This window comes from Equus asinus, chromosome 10 (genome assembly GCF_041296235.1).
Source record: "Equus asinus isolate D_3611 breed Donkey chromosome 10, EquAss-T2T_v2, whole genome shotgun sequence".
NCBI classification, from domain to species: Eukaryota; Metazoa; Chordata; class Mammalia; order Perissodactyla; family Equidae; genus Equus; species Equus asinus.
In genome coordinates this window covers 20,815,643-20,832,105 of record NC_091799.1, presented here as the reverse complement: position 1 = coordinate 20,832,105, position 16,463 = coordinate 20,815,643, and the positions used below count along the sequence as shown (strand labels likewise).

Below are 16,463 nucleotides of genomic sequence, written 5' to 3'. Positions count from 1 at the left end.
GACCAGCCTTGGCCCTGGCCTGGTGCTGTTCTCTCCTGGGGATCCGCCCCCTGCTCTCCAGGCTCAGGGCTTTGCCTGGGACCTCAGGGGTGACGGAGGAGGAGGAAAGGTACGGGCTTTGGAGGCCTGGGTTCAAATCCTAATGTCTTCATTTATAAACTGTGTGACCCTAAGCGAGTGACTTGACCTCCCGGAGCCTCAGTTTGCCCATCTGCTCAATGGTGAGAGTACCTGCCTCACAGGATAGGGGTGGATAGAGAGAATTAAATACAGTAATATCTGGAGAGGGCCTGGTGCAGCAGAGCACACAGTAGGCGCCTACTTGGTATCCTCCTCCCTTCCCACAAAACAGAGAGAGCTGGCTCAGCAGCTTTTGGTGAAGTGGGGCTGCTGGTCTCAGGGCCGCCTGCCGAAGCCACAGCTGCGGGATTTCAGATTAGTGGTTTATTCCACCCGGCCCTGCCCTAGGCTCTCAGTCCCACCCTCAGGGACCCCCAGGCGGCAGGGGAAGAGGTGGGCAGCCAATGGTGACTGTCCGGGGTGATCCTGGCCAACCAAGGGCCAGGGAGTCCAGGAGAAACCCAGCGGAGGCCAGAGTCCTGTCCTGGAATCTGGAAGGCTGAGAGGAGCCTGCCGAGGAACCCGACAGTGTGGACGCGGGGGGCAGATTATGGCTTCGAATGCCACACTCAGGACGCAGGACTTGAACGTGGGAACAACAGAGGAACCCCTGAAGTAGCTGAAAGCTGGGGGGATGTGGCCAGATGTGACTTGTGAGCGCTCGCTGGGGTGGCCCCTGTTCTGGGTCCCTGGGTGCAGAATGTGCAACTGCAACCCCTTCAGTGGGGCAAGCCCAGCGTGGCGTGAACCTGCCCTGCCGGGAGGGGGCCTGTCCCTTCCCCAGGCTGCCGTGCAGCCGAGTGCCGTCGACCATGGGCTTCGGAGATAGGCTGTGTGGCCGTGAGAAAGCTGTTGACCTCTGAGGGCCTTAGTTTCCTCATCTGCAGAAGGAGGTGATGACTCCAGTGCCGTGTTGAGAGGTGTGGGGGGAATTGGTGAAAAGATGTGCTGCAGGGGCTCAGCGCAGCACTTGGTGTGTCAGAGGCAGCCCTTGTCGTCATGGTTATAACCTCTGCCGGGCAATGCCGCCTCCTTCCCGAATGCCAGTCCCGCTCCCTGGCCTGCCTGTGGGAAGTCAACAGGATGTGCCAGGGCACGAGGTGTTTCCTACGAAACAATGGAGCACAGTTCTCAGAGGGGCCACTGTGCAACACCGTTCATATTGTCCACGCCGAGACCAGAAACCCAAAACCTCCAGGAGCAGACGCTGTTGGCTGGGCGGGAAGGTGGCCCTGTTGGAACGCAGGCATGGATTCGTAGATTCAGCACAATTTCGAGCACCAGTGTGTTAGGCACAGGAGATGCAGCCCAGCAGGAAGACAGATCCTAGACAGATAGACTTGTTCTGTCCCAGGTCCCAGAGAGGCCCCGAGTGTGAGGGAGCAAGGCCCCTGATGGCGGAGATTCGAAGAGGGGACCTTACATTGATGGGCCCTTTTCTACCACCTCTGCCATGCCCCCCTCTGGCCATCATCCATTCCTCAGCAGCCACTGCCACTCCAGGCCTGGCCCTGGGCCTCAGGGACTACGCCACCCTGGGGAGTTCCAAGTTTAGGGGGAGAGAGGTGACGAGATGTTCATGCTGCAGCCTCAGGAGGTGGCGGCCATGGGTTGTGGGGACACAAGAGAGGGGGAGGCTGGCCAGGGCTGCCAGAGGGGCCACACTGAAGTGAATCTTGAGGTACAGTTCTGTCCTGAACCCCAGATGCATGAAGCCAGAGCAGGGGGCCCTCCACCTCCCACAGCCGCCCCCCCTACTCACAAACCACTGCCAGGCAGGACCCAACCACCCGCATCTTTGCAGCACTTTCTACACCCCTGGCCCGAGCGTGTTCCCTTTCTGACCCAGCTGGGCTCCCCAAGAGGCTGCAGGCTGAGAATGGGCTCCAGGTGGATGACAGTCTGTGGTCCCTAGACCAGGTTCTGAGCTCAACTTGGGCCCAGGGCCAATCCCTTCCCTTTCCAGGCCTCAGGGATTTCGCCCAGTTGACCCTTTTTCCCCAGCCTGTGCCTTTGAGGACTGACTGGGTGTTTGAAGGCACTTACTTCACCTCCTGGCCTCAGACCTGCCCAGCAGTGGGGAGAGGGACCTCCTTCCCTCCCAGGAGCCAGCACTTCGAGGGAACAGCCCCCTCCACTGAACCTCTAACTCCCACCCAAGCCCCCCTCTAATTTTTCTAAGTCATTTGAAAAACTTTGATGCCCAGACTGATGACCTAGGTGGGTTTCAGGGAGCCCTCCCCAAGAGGGGTGAGATTTCCCCATGAAGTAATGAGGTAAGGTCCAAGACGGGAGGAGGGGTGAAGGAACAGGGCGTTCTCATCTATAAGAATAGGAACAACACCGGGGCCGGCCCCGTGGCCAAGTGGATAAGTTCGCGCGCTCCGCTGCAGGCAGCCCAGCGTTTCGTTGGTTTGAATCCTGGGTGCGGACATGGCACCGCTCATCAAACCACGCTGAGGCAGCGTCCCATGTGCCACAACTAGAAGGACCCACAACTAAGAATATACAACTATGTACTGGGAGGCTTTGGGGAGAAAGAGCGAAAAAATAAAATCTTAAAAAAAAAAAAAAAGAATAGGAACAACACCAGCACTTGGTAACGTGCTTTAGAGATTTTAAAGCATTTCCCACTTTCCATTCACTTACTTCGATACTTTTCTTGTAAATGAAAAGCTTGTGTATGGAAAGTGGTGTGTGCTGAGGGCAGCTGATGTGATGGTCGGTGTTCGCCCTGGGGAAACCCCAGAACAAAATCTGGGGAAGGGGCTCTTTGACAAGGGCACCAAAACAATTCAGTGGGCAAAGGGAAGACTTTCAATCCAGCGTGCTGGGGAAACTGGACATCCAGATGGACAGAAGTGAGCCTTGACCTCTCCCTCACGCTGTACACAAAGATTGAAATGGATCATAGACCTGAACGGGAAAGCTCAAACTGTAATGTGACATTTGCTGGGTGGCCCAGCAGGACAGCCCCGCAAGATGGGCCGGCCAGGGCTGGGGATGGGAGATGCCTTGGCTGGGTGATGTCTGGCGAGATTCCTCCTCGTTTTAGAATCCAAGGACAAGCACAGGTCAGCATGCAGCATAGATATGCATCCCTTTTCTAGCAGCTTCTGGGCCTTTTAGAAAATGTGCCCTGCCGTGGCCTCTGGTTGTCAGCTAATGGGACCCCGTGTGGATGGGCCGACCATGCTGTGACAGAATATTTGAGTCCGCTCTGCTTTCCCAGATCCTGGAATCATTGTGGTGTCAACAGTTCGTTTCAGTTAGAAACAGTTGCCAGGATCGTGTCCACAAGCATCTACTGAGTCTTAGCTCTGTGCACTGACCATGTTAGGCATTTCAAGAGCATTTCCCCATCGAATCTTCATGACTCCTCTTTGCAACATTATGCACATTTTACAGATGAGGAAACTGAGACTCAGGGATGCAAAATGGCTTCCCCTGTGTTACCCAGGTCTGCCTGACTCCCCAGCGCAGGTCTTTCCCCCAGGACACTCATGTCTCCAGCCAGTGCCAGGGGCCGGCTGCGTGCCAGCACGGGCAGGCACGGGGGCTGTACCGTCTCTCACTGGTTCCACCGCCTTCTTGTTTCTCTTTGGGCAGCAACTGAACCATCCGAACATCATCAAGTATCTGGACTCGTTTATCGAGGACAACGAGCTGAACATCGTGCTGGAGCTGGCCGACGCGGGCGACCTCTCGCAGATGATCAAGGTGAGGGCCTGGCGGGAGGGTGGGGGCTGGGGGCTGCCCGGGCTCTGGCAGCCCCTCCTCGGCCCGGTTCCTCCCTGCTCTGGCCTCAGACAGAGGCAGCCCCTCGGGGTCCCTCCGCCCCCCTTGCCGATGCCCCCAGGTCTCAGCTGTGGCCTGGTGAGTGCCCTTTCGAGCCCTGTCCCCATTTGCTGGGCAAGGGCCAGCCGTGGACCAAAAGGACCCCTTTGGCCGCCTCTACTGTCCCAGCCTGCCCACGGGCTCGTGCGCTGCTTCTCCTGCCTTGAAGAAGGAGTGGGGAATAGAACCCCATGTTAGGTCAGACCCCAGCTCATGGAATCTGGGAACGTGTCTTGTGGGTCCAACTGCCTCATTTTACGGAAGGGGAAACTGAGTCCAGAAAGGTTAAGAGATTTGCCTGAGGATATCCAGCAGTGTGGGCACAGAGCTGTGCCTGTGGCCCAGGTCTCTGTTTCATAGCATGGGACCCTCCAATGGACATCATCCCCAAGATGACCTCCCTAGAGCCCCTCCAGCGCTTGAGGGGCATTTTCATTCCCGTGTGATGGCCGAGGCCAGGGGTCTCTGAGAGGTTGAGCAACTTGCCACGTCCCACAGGCAGGCTCAGCGCCAGGTCTGGCTCTTGCTCTGCATCCCACGGCAGCCCCACACCGCTCCATCTGCCTTGCCCCACCTCCTGGGGCTCAGGACCAGGCCTCCCGTGAGTCTGGACTCAGGGACCATCACAGCCCCACTGATGGAGCACCTACTGTGGGCCGCAACCATGCCGAGCACATGCATCACTCACTGAGTCCACACTCTCCTCATATAGCAAGGCTCAGAGAAGTTTAGTCACCTGTCTGAGGCAGCACAGCCGCTAAGTGGGACCCCCAGGCCCGAGTCCTTAGGTCTGCTCCCTTCTCCTCCCTCAAGGCCCTCACTGCTCTGTTGGCTTGACCTGCTTCTGCAGGCTGCTGTCATGGGGCCCCATCGCCTCCCTCCCCTGGCCCCGTCTGTCCGCCTCTGAGCCCCTCCCCTGCTCGCAGCCACACTTGCAGATGGGACCAGACACGGATTCGCTGTCTTTCGCACCAGGCACTGGGGATTGAGCAATTGCTCGGCGTTTGCTCTTCTGAAATTTGGCTCCTAGGAATACGGGCGTCGGTGGGAAGCGGCATTACTTGAGCTGTTATCACCTGCTTTTATATTTTCGTTGACATATTAATGCGTTTGCAGGGATGTTAATCTCCGCATAGGTCCCTGGTGGGAACAGATGTGCTCTGTCATGTCTTCGTTCTTTCCTTTCCCCGCCTCCCACTTTGTTTCTCCTTCACGTGTCGTTCTCCTGCGGAACACGCCTGCAGCCTGCGCCGGCTGTGTGCCAGCCCCTGTGCCGAGACCTGGGGGTGCTGCCGCGCAGGCGCTGCCTTCGGGGGCTCACCTTCTGACGGGAGGGCAGACCCACGAAGGGTCAGTCACAAACTGGTGAGAATAAGCCCAGTTCAGGACCTGCAGGAGCCAGGGAAGGCTTCCTGGAGGAGGTGACACTGAGCGGAGACCTGAGGGGGACTCGCAGTCTAGTGGCAGAGCAGCTTGTGCGAGAGGCCAGAGGGATGAGAACAGGGGTCCACAAAGCACTCTGGTCTAGGACCGTGCTGGGTGGGGTGGGGGGCCGAGGGGAGGGCCGTTCGGGACCTTGCCCCGAGGTCAGCAAGAAGCTTCCTGAGACTCACGGCAGGGAGTAAACCTGGCGAGCTTTGTGCTGTACAAGAAAGACAGGATGCCAAGTGGAGGGTGGGGCGAGGCGGGGAGAACAGGAGGAGGAGCCGAGATGATGGAGAAGAACCCTGGAATGTGGCCCACGGGGAGGGTGCCGTACCCCGTCAGCCCCAGTAGACCCCAGACCCCGTCGCGGCCTCTCAATCCATGGAGCGGGGCAGGAGTCAGAGTCGGGGCTACGGGGTAACCAAGCAAATCAACTCCCCCTTCCCCGGCCTCAGTTTCCACCCGTGCAGTCCCGTTGGACGCAGAGGGGAGGGCAGTGTGGGACCTCAGGGCTGGGAAAGCTCCTTCCAGCCGAAAGAGAGGAAGGAGGCACGTGGGTGTCCAGCACCCCCAGAGCCTGGCCTGGGGTGGGGGCTCCTTCTGCCCATCCGCCCTCCCCTTCACCTTGCACCCCTTCCCTGACTTCGCCAGAGGCCACTGCTGACTCAGAGTTCAAGTCCATCACTCACCCACTGGGTTTCACCCGCCCAGCTTCCAGGTGCCCCAGGCCCTCCTATCTCTGAGCCCTCCTCCTCCTGCCCTGGCGCGGCGCCTCCCCTCCCATGGTCACCAGGCCCCCCACCCCTCCTCGCTCCCCATCCCCTGCCTGTTCTTATTCCCTTTGTGCTGGCTCCAGGCCCTTCACTTGCAGAGCCTGGCTGGGTGCTGCCCCCAGCAAGTGAGAGACGCGGGGCAGGGCCAGAGAGCGACCCTGGGCCCGGAGTCAGACACACTTGCTGGATGACCTTGGGCATGTCCCTGTGCCTCAGTTTCCCCATCTGTAAGGCACCCTGCACAGTTCTTCGGCTTGGTAGGAGCTCGGTTTCCCTGGCCTTTCCCACCCTCCGGCTGCCTCTGGGTTTTGAGGGGAACAGGGGCCTTGCCAGGGCCCCGGCCTGGGGCCGCACCGTGGCTGCCCACCAGGCTGACCTGTGTCCCAAGGGCCTGTAGCCTCAGCGGCCGAGCAGCGCCACCACAGCCGCGGCGCCGGCATTATTTACGACACACGGTGGAGCCGGGAGCTGCCACTGCCCCGAAACCCACCAGAGACTCTGCGCCTTCCCGCTAAATGTCACACGCGCTTACAGGACGTGACATTTACCAAATCACCCCTCGCCGCTGTGCACGTCCCCGCTTAAATGCTGTGTTGAGGATTAGCTAACATCACAGCGAAAAGAACACTCCCGCCCGGCCCACCTCGGGGGCCTGGTGTGGCCCTGGAGGAATGGGGGTCCTGTGCTGGGGGTCTGTGCCGGGAGCCTGGGGCAGCTCACCTGTCAGGTCCCTCTCCCAGGATGGAGCCTCAGAAGAGCCCCGGGGCCTTAGTGCCAGGCCAGCGACTGTCCCACTGTCAGAGGTGCCCGGATCCAATCCCAGCTCTGTGCTCCAGCTGGGTGACCTTGGGCAAGTTCCTGAACCTCTCTGAGCTCGATCCCTCATCAGGTGGTTACTAGTGTCGTTAGAAGTGGTCTAAGAGCTCGGGCTTTCTAGGCGGAAGGCTTGGGGTTGAGCTATGACTCTGCCCCTTCCAGCTCCTGTGTGGCCCTCAGTTTCCTCCCCTGTAAGGTGGGTACAGTCATCCCTGCTCAGGGCCCAGCAGAGTGGCTGCACGTGGCAGGTGCTTAGCAGATGCTAGCTAAGGTGCTGTCTTCCACCCTGTGCCCCTTCCGAGGCTAGGGGTGCGTCCTGGCTCATCCTGTCTTCCCTGCACCAGAGCAGCTGCCCAGACACATGGGCCCAGGGCTTTGCCTCTGGCTGTTGTGGGAAAAGATGGTCGCTCGAAGCAAAAAGCCGGTGAACAGGCAGCTGGTACTCAGGTTACTGGTGTGTAAGTCATTGCCCCCACCATCACCACCATCACCCCAGGCCTGGCTCACAGGAGACCCTGGGGAGTGTTAATTTGAACTGTGGACAAAGACGTGTTCCCAGTTTCTCCTTCCAGGACCTTTGGTTCCCTCCAGCTCACCCAGTGCAGCCTGGGTGGTTTTTGGTTTTTGTTTTGTTTTCTGGAGCATTAAATGTTTTTTCAGGCAATGAAGTCGATTAATGCCCATTGAAACTGGGGTGCATTTGAGAATGTCAAGCCCATTTCCTTGAGGTTCCTGTGCGTTTGTTAATGATCACATGTGCTGAGATTTGCCAGCTCTGGGCAGGTGGGGCCCCTGTGGTTTAACCACCCAGCCTGTCTTGGGTGCCACCGTCTTGGGTGCCACCGTCTTGGGTGAGGTCTGCCCCACCCTCGGGGAGCTCGCTGCTGGGTGGGGTGGGCAGAGGACCTCAGAGGGCAATTGAAGCAGACGCAGAGATGGGAGCAGAGCACCCTGCATTCCACGCTTACCGCATTCAGCAGCCTGACCCCCCACCTCGAGCCGGGCACTGCTGCCCGTGGGGGACAGGCTGGGGGCAGTACCCTGTGGCTGCCCTCCTCCCGGCCTGTCGCCTAGGCCCGTCCGTCTGTCTGTCCCCCCACAGTACTTCAAGAAGCAGAAGCGGCTCATCCCCGAGAGGACGGTGTGGAAGTACTTCGTACAGCTGTGCAGCGCCGTGGAGCACATGCACTCCCGCAGAGTAATGCACCGAGGTACGTGCCACCCCCAGCTGCGGGCCCCTGGGGCCCTGGGACCCGCTTTCCCCTCGGCTCCTCCTGGCCCCTCGGGACATCCACTGGGAAGTCGGACCACTTTGTGTTCCCCAGACAGGTGGGTGTGAGCATCCTGCCTGTCCTTAGCGGGGTCACCAAAGGGGCGTGTGTGAGACCCCGGGCTCGACTGCATGCACACCCCTTGTGTCAGGGGCCTCCCCCTGGTGAGGGCACATGCCCGATAGTTACCTGGGCCCCGGGGAACAGGGGCCACGCTCAGCACATCATCTCCAGCCCCCAGCACAGCTCGGGGCCAGCGCAGAGGGGGGTTGCAGCAAAGGTGGGGGGAAGGGGCTGGCCCAGGAGGTGGCCCAGTCCTGGCCAGTTCCAGTACTGCTGCCCGCTCTGCCTAGGAGGGCCAGGGAAGCATCCCAGAAAAGGGAACTTTGAATACGGGCTTTGAAGTCTTAATAGGAGTTGGCTGGGCAAGGGAGATGAGATACCTACAAAGGGGTGTTTCGGAAAGTTGGCATCACCCCGAGTTGTAAGGAAGGAGCCTGCTGGGTGCCAGGCAGGGGGCTGGGAGCTTACGTAGGTTCCTTCAGCGATGCCTCCGTTTCTTCATTCCTCCTGGCTCTATCAGTGCCTGCTCTGTGCTGGGTACCGTTCTAGGCACAGGGGTAGAGCTGTAAAAGGGGGAACAGCAGTGCAGAGCCCCTGCCCTCCTAGACCTCACAGCAGCCCTGTGAAGTAGTGAAGTTAGACCCATTTTACAGGTGAGGAAACTGAGGCTAAGTTTCCCAAGGTCCCACAGCTGGGCAGAGCCAGGGCCAGGGCCTCACCGTGAGGGAGCAGGACTGAGGGCTGGGCCCCCATCCCCTGAAGGGCCCAACCCCAGACTGCCTTCTCCCTCCTGCCCCTCCCTACCCACCCTGGCCCCCTTCTCCTCCCCCTGCAGACATCAAGCCTGCCAACGTGTTCATCACAGCCACGGGCATCGTGAAGCTCGGTGACCTTGGCCTGGGCCGCTTCTTCAGCTCCGAGACCACGGCAGCCCACTCGCTAGGTAAGGGGGCCTGTCCATGCCCAGCAGCCTGGGCCTGGGTGACCGTGGGGGAGATGCGAACATTCTCCCCACCGTGCCTTAGGTTAGTTAGTGCAGGAAAATGCCTTTTCGAACCTGACTTGACTCACCTCTTCAGAACGGTGGCCAGGAGGAGAGTAAACCGAGGCCCGAGGCTCCCTGGCTGGGACTTCCCTGCGCCCTCGAGCTGCCTCACGTCCCTTCCCCTGGAGTGGGGAGCTGTGGCTCTGCCATTGATGCGGCTGCCGTCCCATCCGTCCCATCGCTGTGCAGTTCATTGTATGGGCGTGTCACACTCGGTCCAGTCCTCCTTCCGGGGGACATTTGAGCTGTTTCCAGTTTTTGGCGTTTAAACAGGAAGTTTTAAAGCTGTGGAGGCTGAGTAGGAGGTGACATCGTAGCTGAACTGTGAGGAGTGAACAGGAGCCTGTGGGGAATTGGGGGAGGGAGCGGGGTGAGCTGGAGAGCAGGGTCCAAGCGACCTTGGGTGGCAAGGAAGGCGGGTGGGGCCTTGAGTGCCCAGCTCAGTGGGCGGGCACCGTCCCAGAGTGCGGGGTCGCTGAAGGGCTGGATGCGGGAAGAGCTGTGGTCAGATGTGTGTTTCGGGTCACGTGAAGCAGTGAGGAGTTTCAGAATCCATATGCCAGGTACGTAACGGAATGCGAAACTTGAATGATGGACGATGGAGAATTTTACATTTAGTTGGGATATAGAGACCAGCAAAGCCACCTGTGGGACGCAGACGTAGGGTCTCCTGTGCATGACAAGACATGTCAGCATTTAACCAGGCTGTGAGGGAACCTGTCACAGAGGTGGCACTGGCATCCACCTTACCCAAGCCCATCCAGGCTCCTTGAGGGTGTTCTCGGGGGAAGGTGCTCCCGGGACCCACCTCCCTGTGCGCTACCCCAGTCCCCAGCAGGGTGCTGGGCTCCGGTGCAGGCTGGCCACCTCCCTGGAAAACCACTCTGTTCTCCGTATCCCCACCCCACTCCACGGCCCTCGCTGGCCTGTCCCCGTCTGCCCATCCTGAGTGCCTGCGGCACCCTGCGCGTGCACACGGCATCTTCTGGTGACGGCAGAGGTGCTTCCTGAAGACACACTTTCCTGGTGGAAACTGTCACTGTTCATACAGGTCTCGATGGCCGGAGGCTCTCAGGGCAGAGCAGGCCATCGGAGAGATGTGCTAATCCAGAGGGCAACGGCGCCAAGCTGCTTACGGGATGTGCATGCGTGTGCATGCGTGTGTGTGTGGTTGTGGCTGTTTCGAATCTCTCATCCCCGTCTGACCCTGGAGGACACCTGGGAGCTGGCAGGTGGTGGCTCTTCCATTAGCTCAGAAGCAGAGTTGGTGCAGGACCCCATCTCATTCACGCCTCGAATAGCCCCGGGGTCCGCAGGGTCCGCCCTTCGCAGACGAGGAAGCTGAACTCCAGGGAGCTCGAGAGAGTCCTGAGTCACGGAGCGGCAGAGGCCGGACTCGAGCCCACGCCTTCCTCCGGGCCGGGTCGGGCCTTGGAAGATGAAGCTGGCTCTCCCTCCGGAGCCCGGCCACCAAAGCCCGTGCCTGGGAGAGAGCCTTGTCCTTCCTGATCCTCTCGGACCCTTTTCATTGTGAAAATCAGTGCCAGTCACTTTGGGACTGTTCACCTCTCTGCTTTAAGAGCTTCAAAAAGGCCAGAAATTCAAGGGGAACCGTTCAAGAGAGGAGTGAAAGCCACTGCCTCCTGTCTCCTGTCAGGCAGGTCCCAGCCCCGCGCTGTCCCGCTGGGGAGAGGACGGCACTGCTCGTCACAGCCGGTTAGGATCACATCATTAGGATCGGGCAGAAACACGGGCTCGGCCGACAGTGTGAGTTTATCGACTTGGACTGGTGCACTTATTATATTAATGAGAAGGAATTGGAACCTGGGAAAGGGCCGCCTGCGTAAGCCGGGCTCAGGGCCTCCGAGCGGCTGACTGGCCCCATGGTGGGTGGAAGGAGCCCTCCTGGGGCTGTGTGCCCGAGTCCAGGGCATGCCCACCGAGCTGGGAGGCCTGTAGGGGGACTCGGCCAGGCCCGGCTGCCAGGACACCCTCCTAGAACCAAGGGCCAGGCTCCACAATGGTGACCACACAGAGCCGAAGCCCAGGGCCTGAAATCTCCAAGACGCTGGAGAAAGACCCCCTTTCGCTGGCGAGGTTCTGCAAACAGCTGACTAAGTCTTGTACACACGTTCCATCGGGCAAGAGATTGAACTAATTGCCATTGCCTCGTGACTCAGGAGGATGCAGGGGTGGGGGCTCCTTCTTACCCTGTGCATGGGTATGAATTATGCATCTGCAGCATCTCTGCACACCTACTATGTGGGGGATGCTGTGGTGGCAGCCACGTTGCCCCGGCAACCACCTCTCCCGAGGCTGCTGACCCTCGGCAGGGCTTATGCAAATCTCTTTCCTCCTGCCTCGCCCTCCCCCAACCCCCTCCCCGCCTCTGTATTTGCTAACACAAGGCTGGCATGAAAGGGTATTAGTCATGCCATGGCCGGGCTGACAGGTGCGGTACCCAGCGGTGGCAGAGCGGCTGCCTTGGTGTCAGGAATCGGAGCCGTAATTAGAGCACGGAACAGAATGAGCGTCAGACGAATTACCAGGCAGCAGATCATATTTGTCAGGAAGGATTGCATACATAAAAATTAAGTGACAGTACACGCCGCCGTAATGAAAGAAAAATGAAAGATTTGCCTATACACAGCTCACAAGCTACAAGCAAGTGTCTCGCTCCAAGCAACGGCAGCAGCTGCAAGACAAATTGTGGGGTTGGGAGAGCAGGCCCTGCTCGCTCAGCAGCAGTGACAGGGCGGCCTCGGGCTGGGACCAGGGGTGGGAGGTGAGGCCGGCTCACAACCAGGGCCGGTGCAGGGCCCCACACCGCCTCTTGGGGACTAGGGGAACAAGTCCAGTTGGGGCCGACCCCCCTCGGGTACAGCTTTCAGGGCATGCTGGCTATCCCCGGCTGCCAACCCCTGGCCTGGCCACAGGGCATGAATCCTTCCTTCTTTTTCCCCTGAGCTGGCCACCCTGACTGGTGAGGACAGACACAGTCAGTCCCAGGGTGGCGTGGTGTAAGGACGGGTGGAACCGTCTCCTGAGGGCCCACTGTGTTCAGGCATGGTGTTGGGCTCCGGATGAACTGTGTCGAGGAGCCCAGTGTCCACCCAGTGTCCCTCCAGGGCTGCCCTTTATTCCAGTTTTCTGTAATCACTGAACTCACCAAGAGGTGAGCTAACAAAGAAGACAAGGCTTAAAAGATGTTTGGAAAACTCTTGAAAAGTCCTCCCAACCAGGCTTATCATCTCCATTTGACAAGTAAGGAAACTGAGGCTCCAAGAGGTGACACCACATCGCTGTGGTCACCTGGCGAGCAGGGACTGGAGCCCCTCAGGGTGTCACTCCTCTCTGGGCACCAGCCCACAGTGTGCCAGGAAGTGGGCTTGGGTCCCGATGAGCCCTCTGGTGCAGGAACACCCAGGGTGCCCGGTGCCCGGCCACTCGGGGAAAAAGGCCATCCAACCTCACAGCCGTGGGCTGCATGGGATCTGGGGCTTGTCCTGGGCCTCAGGGAGGGAGGGGGGAGCCAGCACTCCCATGAGCATCGGCGGGCCCCGTGAAACATTTGCTGAGTGGGCGGATGGTCCTCACAGCCAGGCACCCCTGGGGTCCCCATCAGTGTGGGCACAGAGCACCGTGCAGATGGGTCCCTCGGCCTCCCCCTGCCCCATCTCAGCAGCCCAGGACCCCTGGGAACAGTTGGCCCAGAAGACCTGCTTCAGCAGGTAGATCCCAGGTTCTGAGGGCCCACACCTGGGTGGGAGGTCACGGGAGGTCACACCTGGCTGGCGAGTGGCACATGGCTTGTCTGCCGCATCCCTAGCATTTTCAGGGGCACAAAGTATTAGAACGAGACGAGCTGATGCCAGAGAGGGAAGGGTAGGGTCTCCTGGGGACAGCAAGTGAGGAATCGATCCGGTCTAGGATGCAGACTACAGGTCATCCATTCATTTGCTCCTTCACTTGAGAAGGCTTTGTGCCAGGCCCCTGCCCTCTGGAGCTTACAGCGTCAGGGGAGCATCCATTTAGGTCTTCACCATGAACTAGCACTGTTCTGATCATCACATCCCAGGTGTCACCTCATTTAGTGCTCCAGGCACCCTGGGGGTAGGAAAGCCCAGGTGCGGCCAGGTGGGCACATTTGCCATGCCAGGCAGGGTGCTCCAGGCAGAGCCACGTGGCAGGAGAGGGTGAGGCGTGGCCACACGCGCGTTTCCCATCCGAGACTCTCCGAGCCGTCTTGGAAGAGACCCTGGTACCTGGAAGCCGCACGGTGCCATGTAAAATCTCAGAATTGGGTACCTGATCCTCCCATCTGTTAGAGCTGCTCAGTGTGGGAACCAGAAATAGGCAGACGTTTGTACGGATGTAAACAATCTGAAATTAAGTCAGTGCTGATAAAAGTACAATGTTTTTTCAACATCGCTGCTTTTCCTGAGGGCTGCCTGTGGCCCGGCATGGGGTCAGCTGGTAATTAATTTAAGGAGGATTTGATAATAAGTGGTAACACAGGTGAGCCTTGTAGTAGGGGTGGGTGTGTGTTGCTGCCAAAAGATCCAGTGTTGAGCGGGGAGTTGGGAGAGTCTGGAGAGGCCTCGAATGCCGGGCTGAGGACCCGGTCTTTCTCCCTGGGGGTGAGGAGCCGGCCAGGCACAGGTATTGGGGGCAGGGCCCCTACCTTGGGGTGGGAGTCAGCAAGACAGCGAGGGGCCGTGCCAGTCAATCATCCAAGTGAGTGACAGAGGGAAGGGGAGGACCCTCAGGGTGTGGGGCCTGACTGGGTGTTGGGGACAGGGAGGGTGTTTCAGAGGACGGGGTCACGGTGAGGCGAAAATGCAGACCACACAGGCCAGCGCAAAGGAAGGCGCTTGGGTTCCAGAATCTGGTCTTCACCGCCCTGTGTTCTTCCCCTCCGTGCTCCCACCTCTCCCTCCGGGCTCTGTGGGCAGTGGGGGCTTCCCGGAGCCCTTCAACCTGCACGCCCGTGTGCGGTAGGTTGTACCATCCCCATTTTCCAGAGAGGGAAACCGAGGCTCCACAGGGTGGAGGGGAGGACCCCAGGGACCATGAGTCCAACCCTGTGCCATCAGGATTCCCCACTGGGGCGCAGACGCCCAGCCCAGGGTCCTACCTGGTGGATGGATGTCAGCAAGGACCTCAGGTTCTCCAGCCATTTTCAAAACCACGGCTTGGGGAGGAAGCGCAGCCCACGCCGCCAGCCTCTCCTTCATGTGAAATCTTCGCCTTTTTCATATCTAATGAACATCTTTCAAACACCGTGAGCATTTCCAAACACGACCAAGATTGTTTTGACAGGAGTGGCGCATCTGGGCGACGCGGGGCCCTTTAATCAGCCTCCCGCTTTGAGGTCCTGCGTTCGCCTCTGATATCTGCCCGGTTTGAAATCTGGGAGTTCTAGGTAAAGACGTGGGGAAGGTCAGGGTTTGTCAGGCTCCTCTTTCATATGCAGAGCTTGGTCCCCCACTGTGAGGAGCGAGGGTGGGGGCGCGGCTCCCAGCGAGGATCTGATGGGGACATTGCTGGAAGGGGCTCCGAGACCCAGGCTGTGCTCTGCTGTGCTGCTGCGCTGCCAGCTGGAGGTGCCCCCAGGGGTCCCCGTGGGGCTGGATGAGGCGCCAGGCCCAGGCGTGGCCTTCAGGGCACCTCCCCTTGCCAGCTTCTCTGGCTCTTCCCCAGAAACACCGCTCCCCTGGGGCTTGGGGACACATCCTCCGGGGCCACTGCAAGCTTGGAACTTCTGTGAGGTCTCTCACTTTATCTCTGAAACGCATACAAGTTGTGCATTATGCTTCATCACGTTTGAGTATGTGCTGTTGGTATAAAATCTGGTTTTACAGACATTCCCGGGCAAAGCTGGCGAAGCAGGAAGAGGTGCTGTGTTCACCCTCGCCACACACACCCTTGTACACCCCTGGCACGAGTCGAGAACCCCTCTGATGGGGCAGAGCATCCCAACTCTAAGACTCACAGACCAAGGGGGAGCAGCCCCTCCTGGGTCAGGGCACTGGAGAATCTGCCCAGAGGCAGGCCACGAGGACCCCCGGCCCTGCAGGGACAGGCCAGACTTCCTTCTGTTAACGATTAATGTTTCATCAATTCATTTGTTCCTCAGATGTTTCTGAGCACCTGAAAGAGTGGCGGGTGGGTGAGGCTTTGCACAGCCCCTCTCAGGCTGTAACCTGCGTCAGAGTCTCCCACGATCTTATGAGGAATGCGGGTGCCCAAGGTCCAGCCCTGGAGATTCTGAGCCCACAGGTCTGGGGTTCGGTGGGGGATCTGGATGTTTAACAAGCTCCTCCAGGGGATTCGGCTGTGGCCACTGGTGAGTCCAGCCTTTCCTTGACCAACTGGCTCCTTCTGGACACTTCCCGGGACAGGCAACTCACTACCTCCTGATGGGCCCACTCCTGGAAGGGCCTAGCATAATGTGAGGTCTCCGTTAACATTGGATGCAGATGGATGGATGGATGGATAGGTGGATGGGTGGACAATTATGGATGGATGGACGGATGCACTGATGAATGGATGAATAGATGAGCAGACGATAGATGGACGATTATGGATGGATGAATGATGGATGGGTGGATAGACAGATGGATGGACAGACTGAGGGATGCATGGCATCTGCAGCACTGGCATCTTAGAAGAAAGTCCAGATGACATTTGGGGGTTTGCCTTTTTTCCCTTCTACCAGTGGAAACTGGGGTAAAAGCAGAAAGAGCCATGGAGAAGGAGAAGGTTGGGGTGGAGCATGGAGCTGAAGGGGTGGTGGTGGTCCCTAACCCGCCCCCCGCCCCCCCTGCACCCCAAGGCTTTCACCACCAGTAGGGCTGAGGCAGGGATCTGGAGCCTGGGCAGAGGGAGAAAGTGGTGCCGGAACAGAGGACAAACCAAATGTCCAGGCTTCCCTGAACAGCGGGCTCTCCCTGGCCAGGGCAGGGGCAGTTTCACCGGACCTTAAAGGAGCTCCCCAGGAGGCATGTGCCAAGGCACAGCGGTGACTTGAAGAGCAGCCTGGGGCTGTCGTGGCTGGTGGGGGGTGGGTCTCGAGCAGGGGCCCAGGCCCTCAAAGCCTTCACTTTCAGA

General features: G+C 59.2%; 1 protein-coding gene across 4 annotated transcripts in view; it reads left to right on the top strand.

Annotated features, from left to right (window-relative positions):
- The window catches only part of NEK6 (NIMA related kinase 6), an 84,934-nt gene that overhangs the window by 54,270 nt on the left and 14,201 nt on the right, over positions 1–16,463 (top strand). For all 4 annotated transcript variants that reach the window (XM_044778810.2, XM_044778808.2, XM_014840633.3 and 1 more), the window contains 3 exons: positions 3,730–3,840; positions 8,074–8,182; positions 9,141–9,248. In XM_044778810.2, coding sequence (XP_044634745.1) covers positions 3,730–3,840; positions 8,074–8,182; positions 9,141–9,248 — 328 coding nt within the window. The remainder of the gene's footprint in view (positions 1–3,729; positions 3,841–8,073; positions 8,183–9,140; positions 9,249–16,463) is intronic.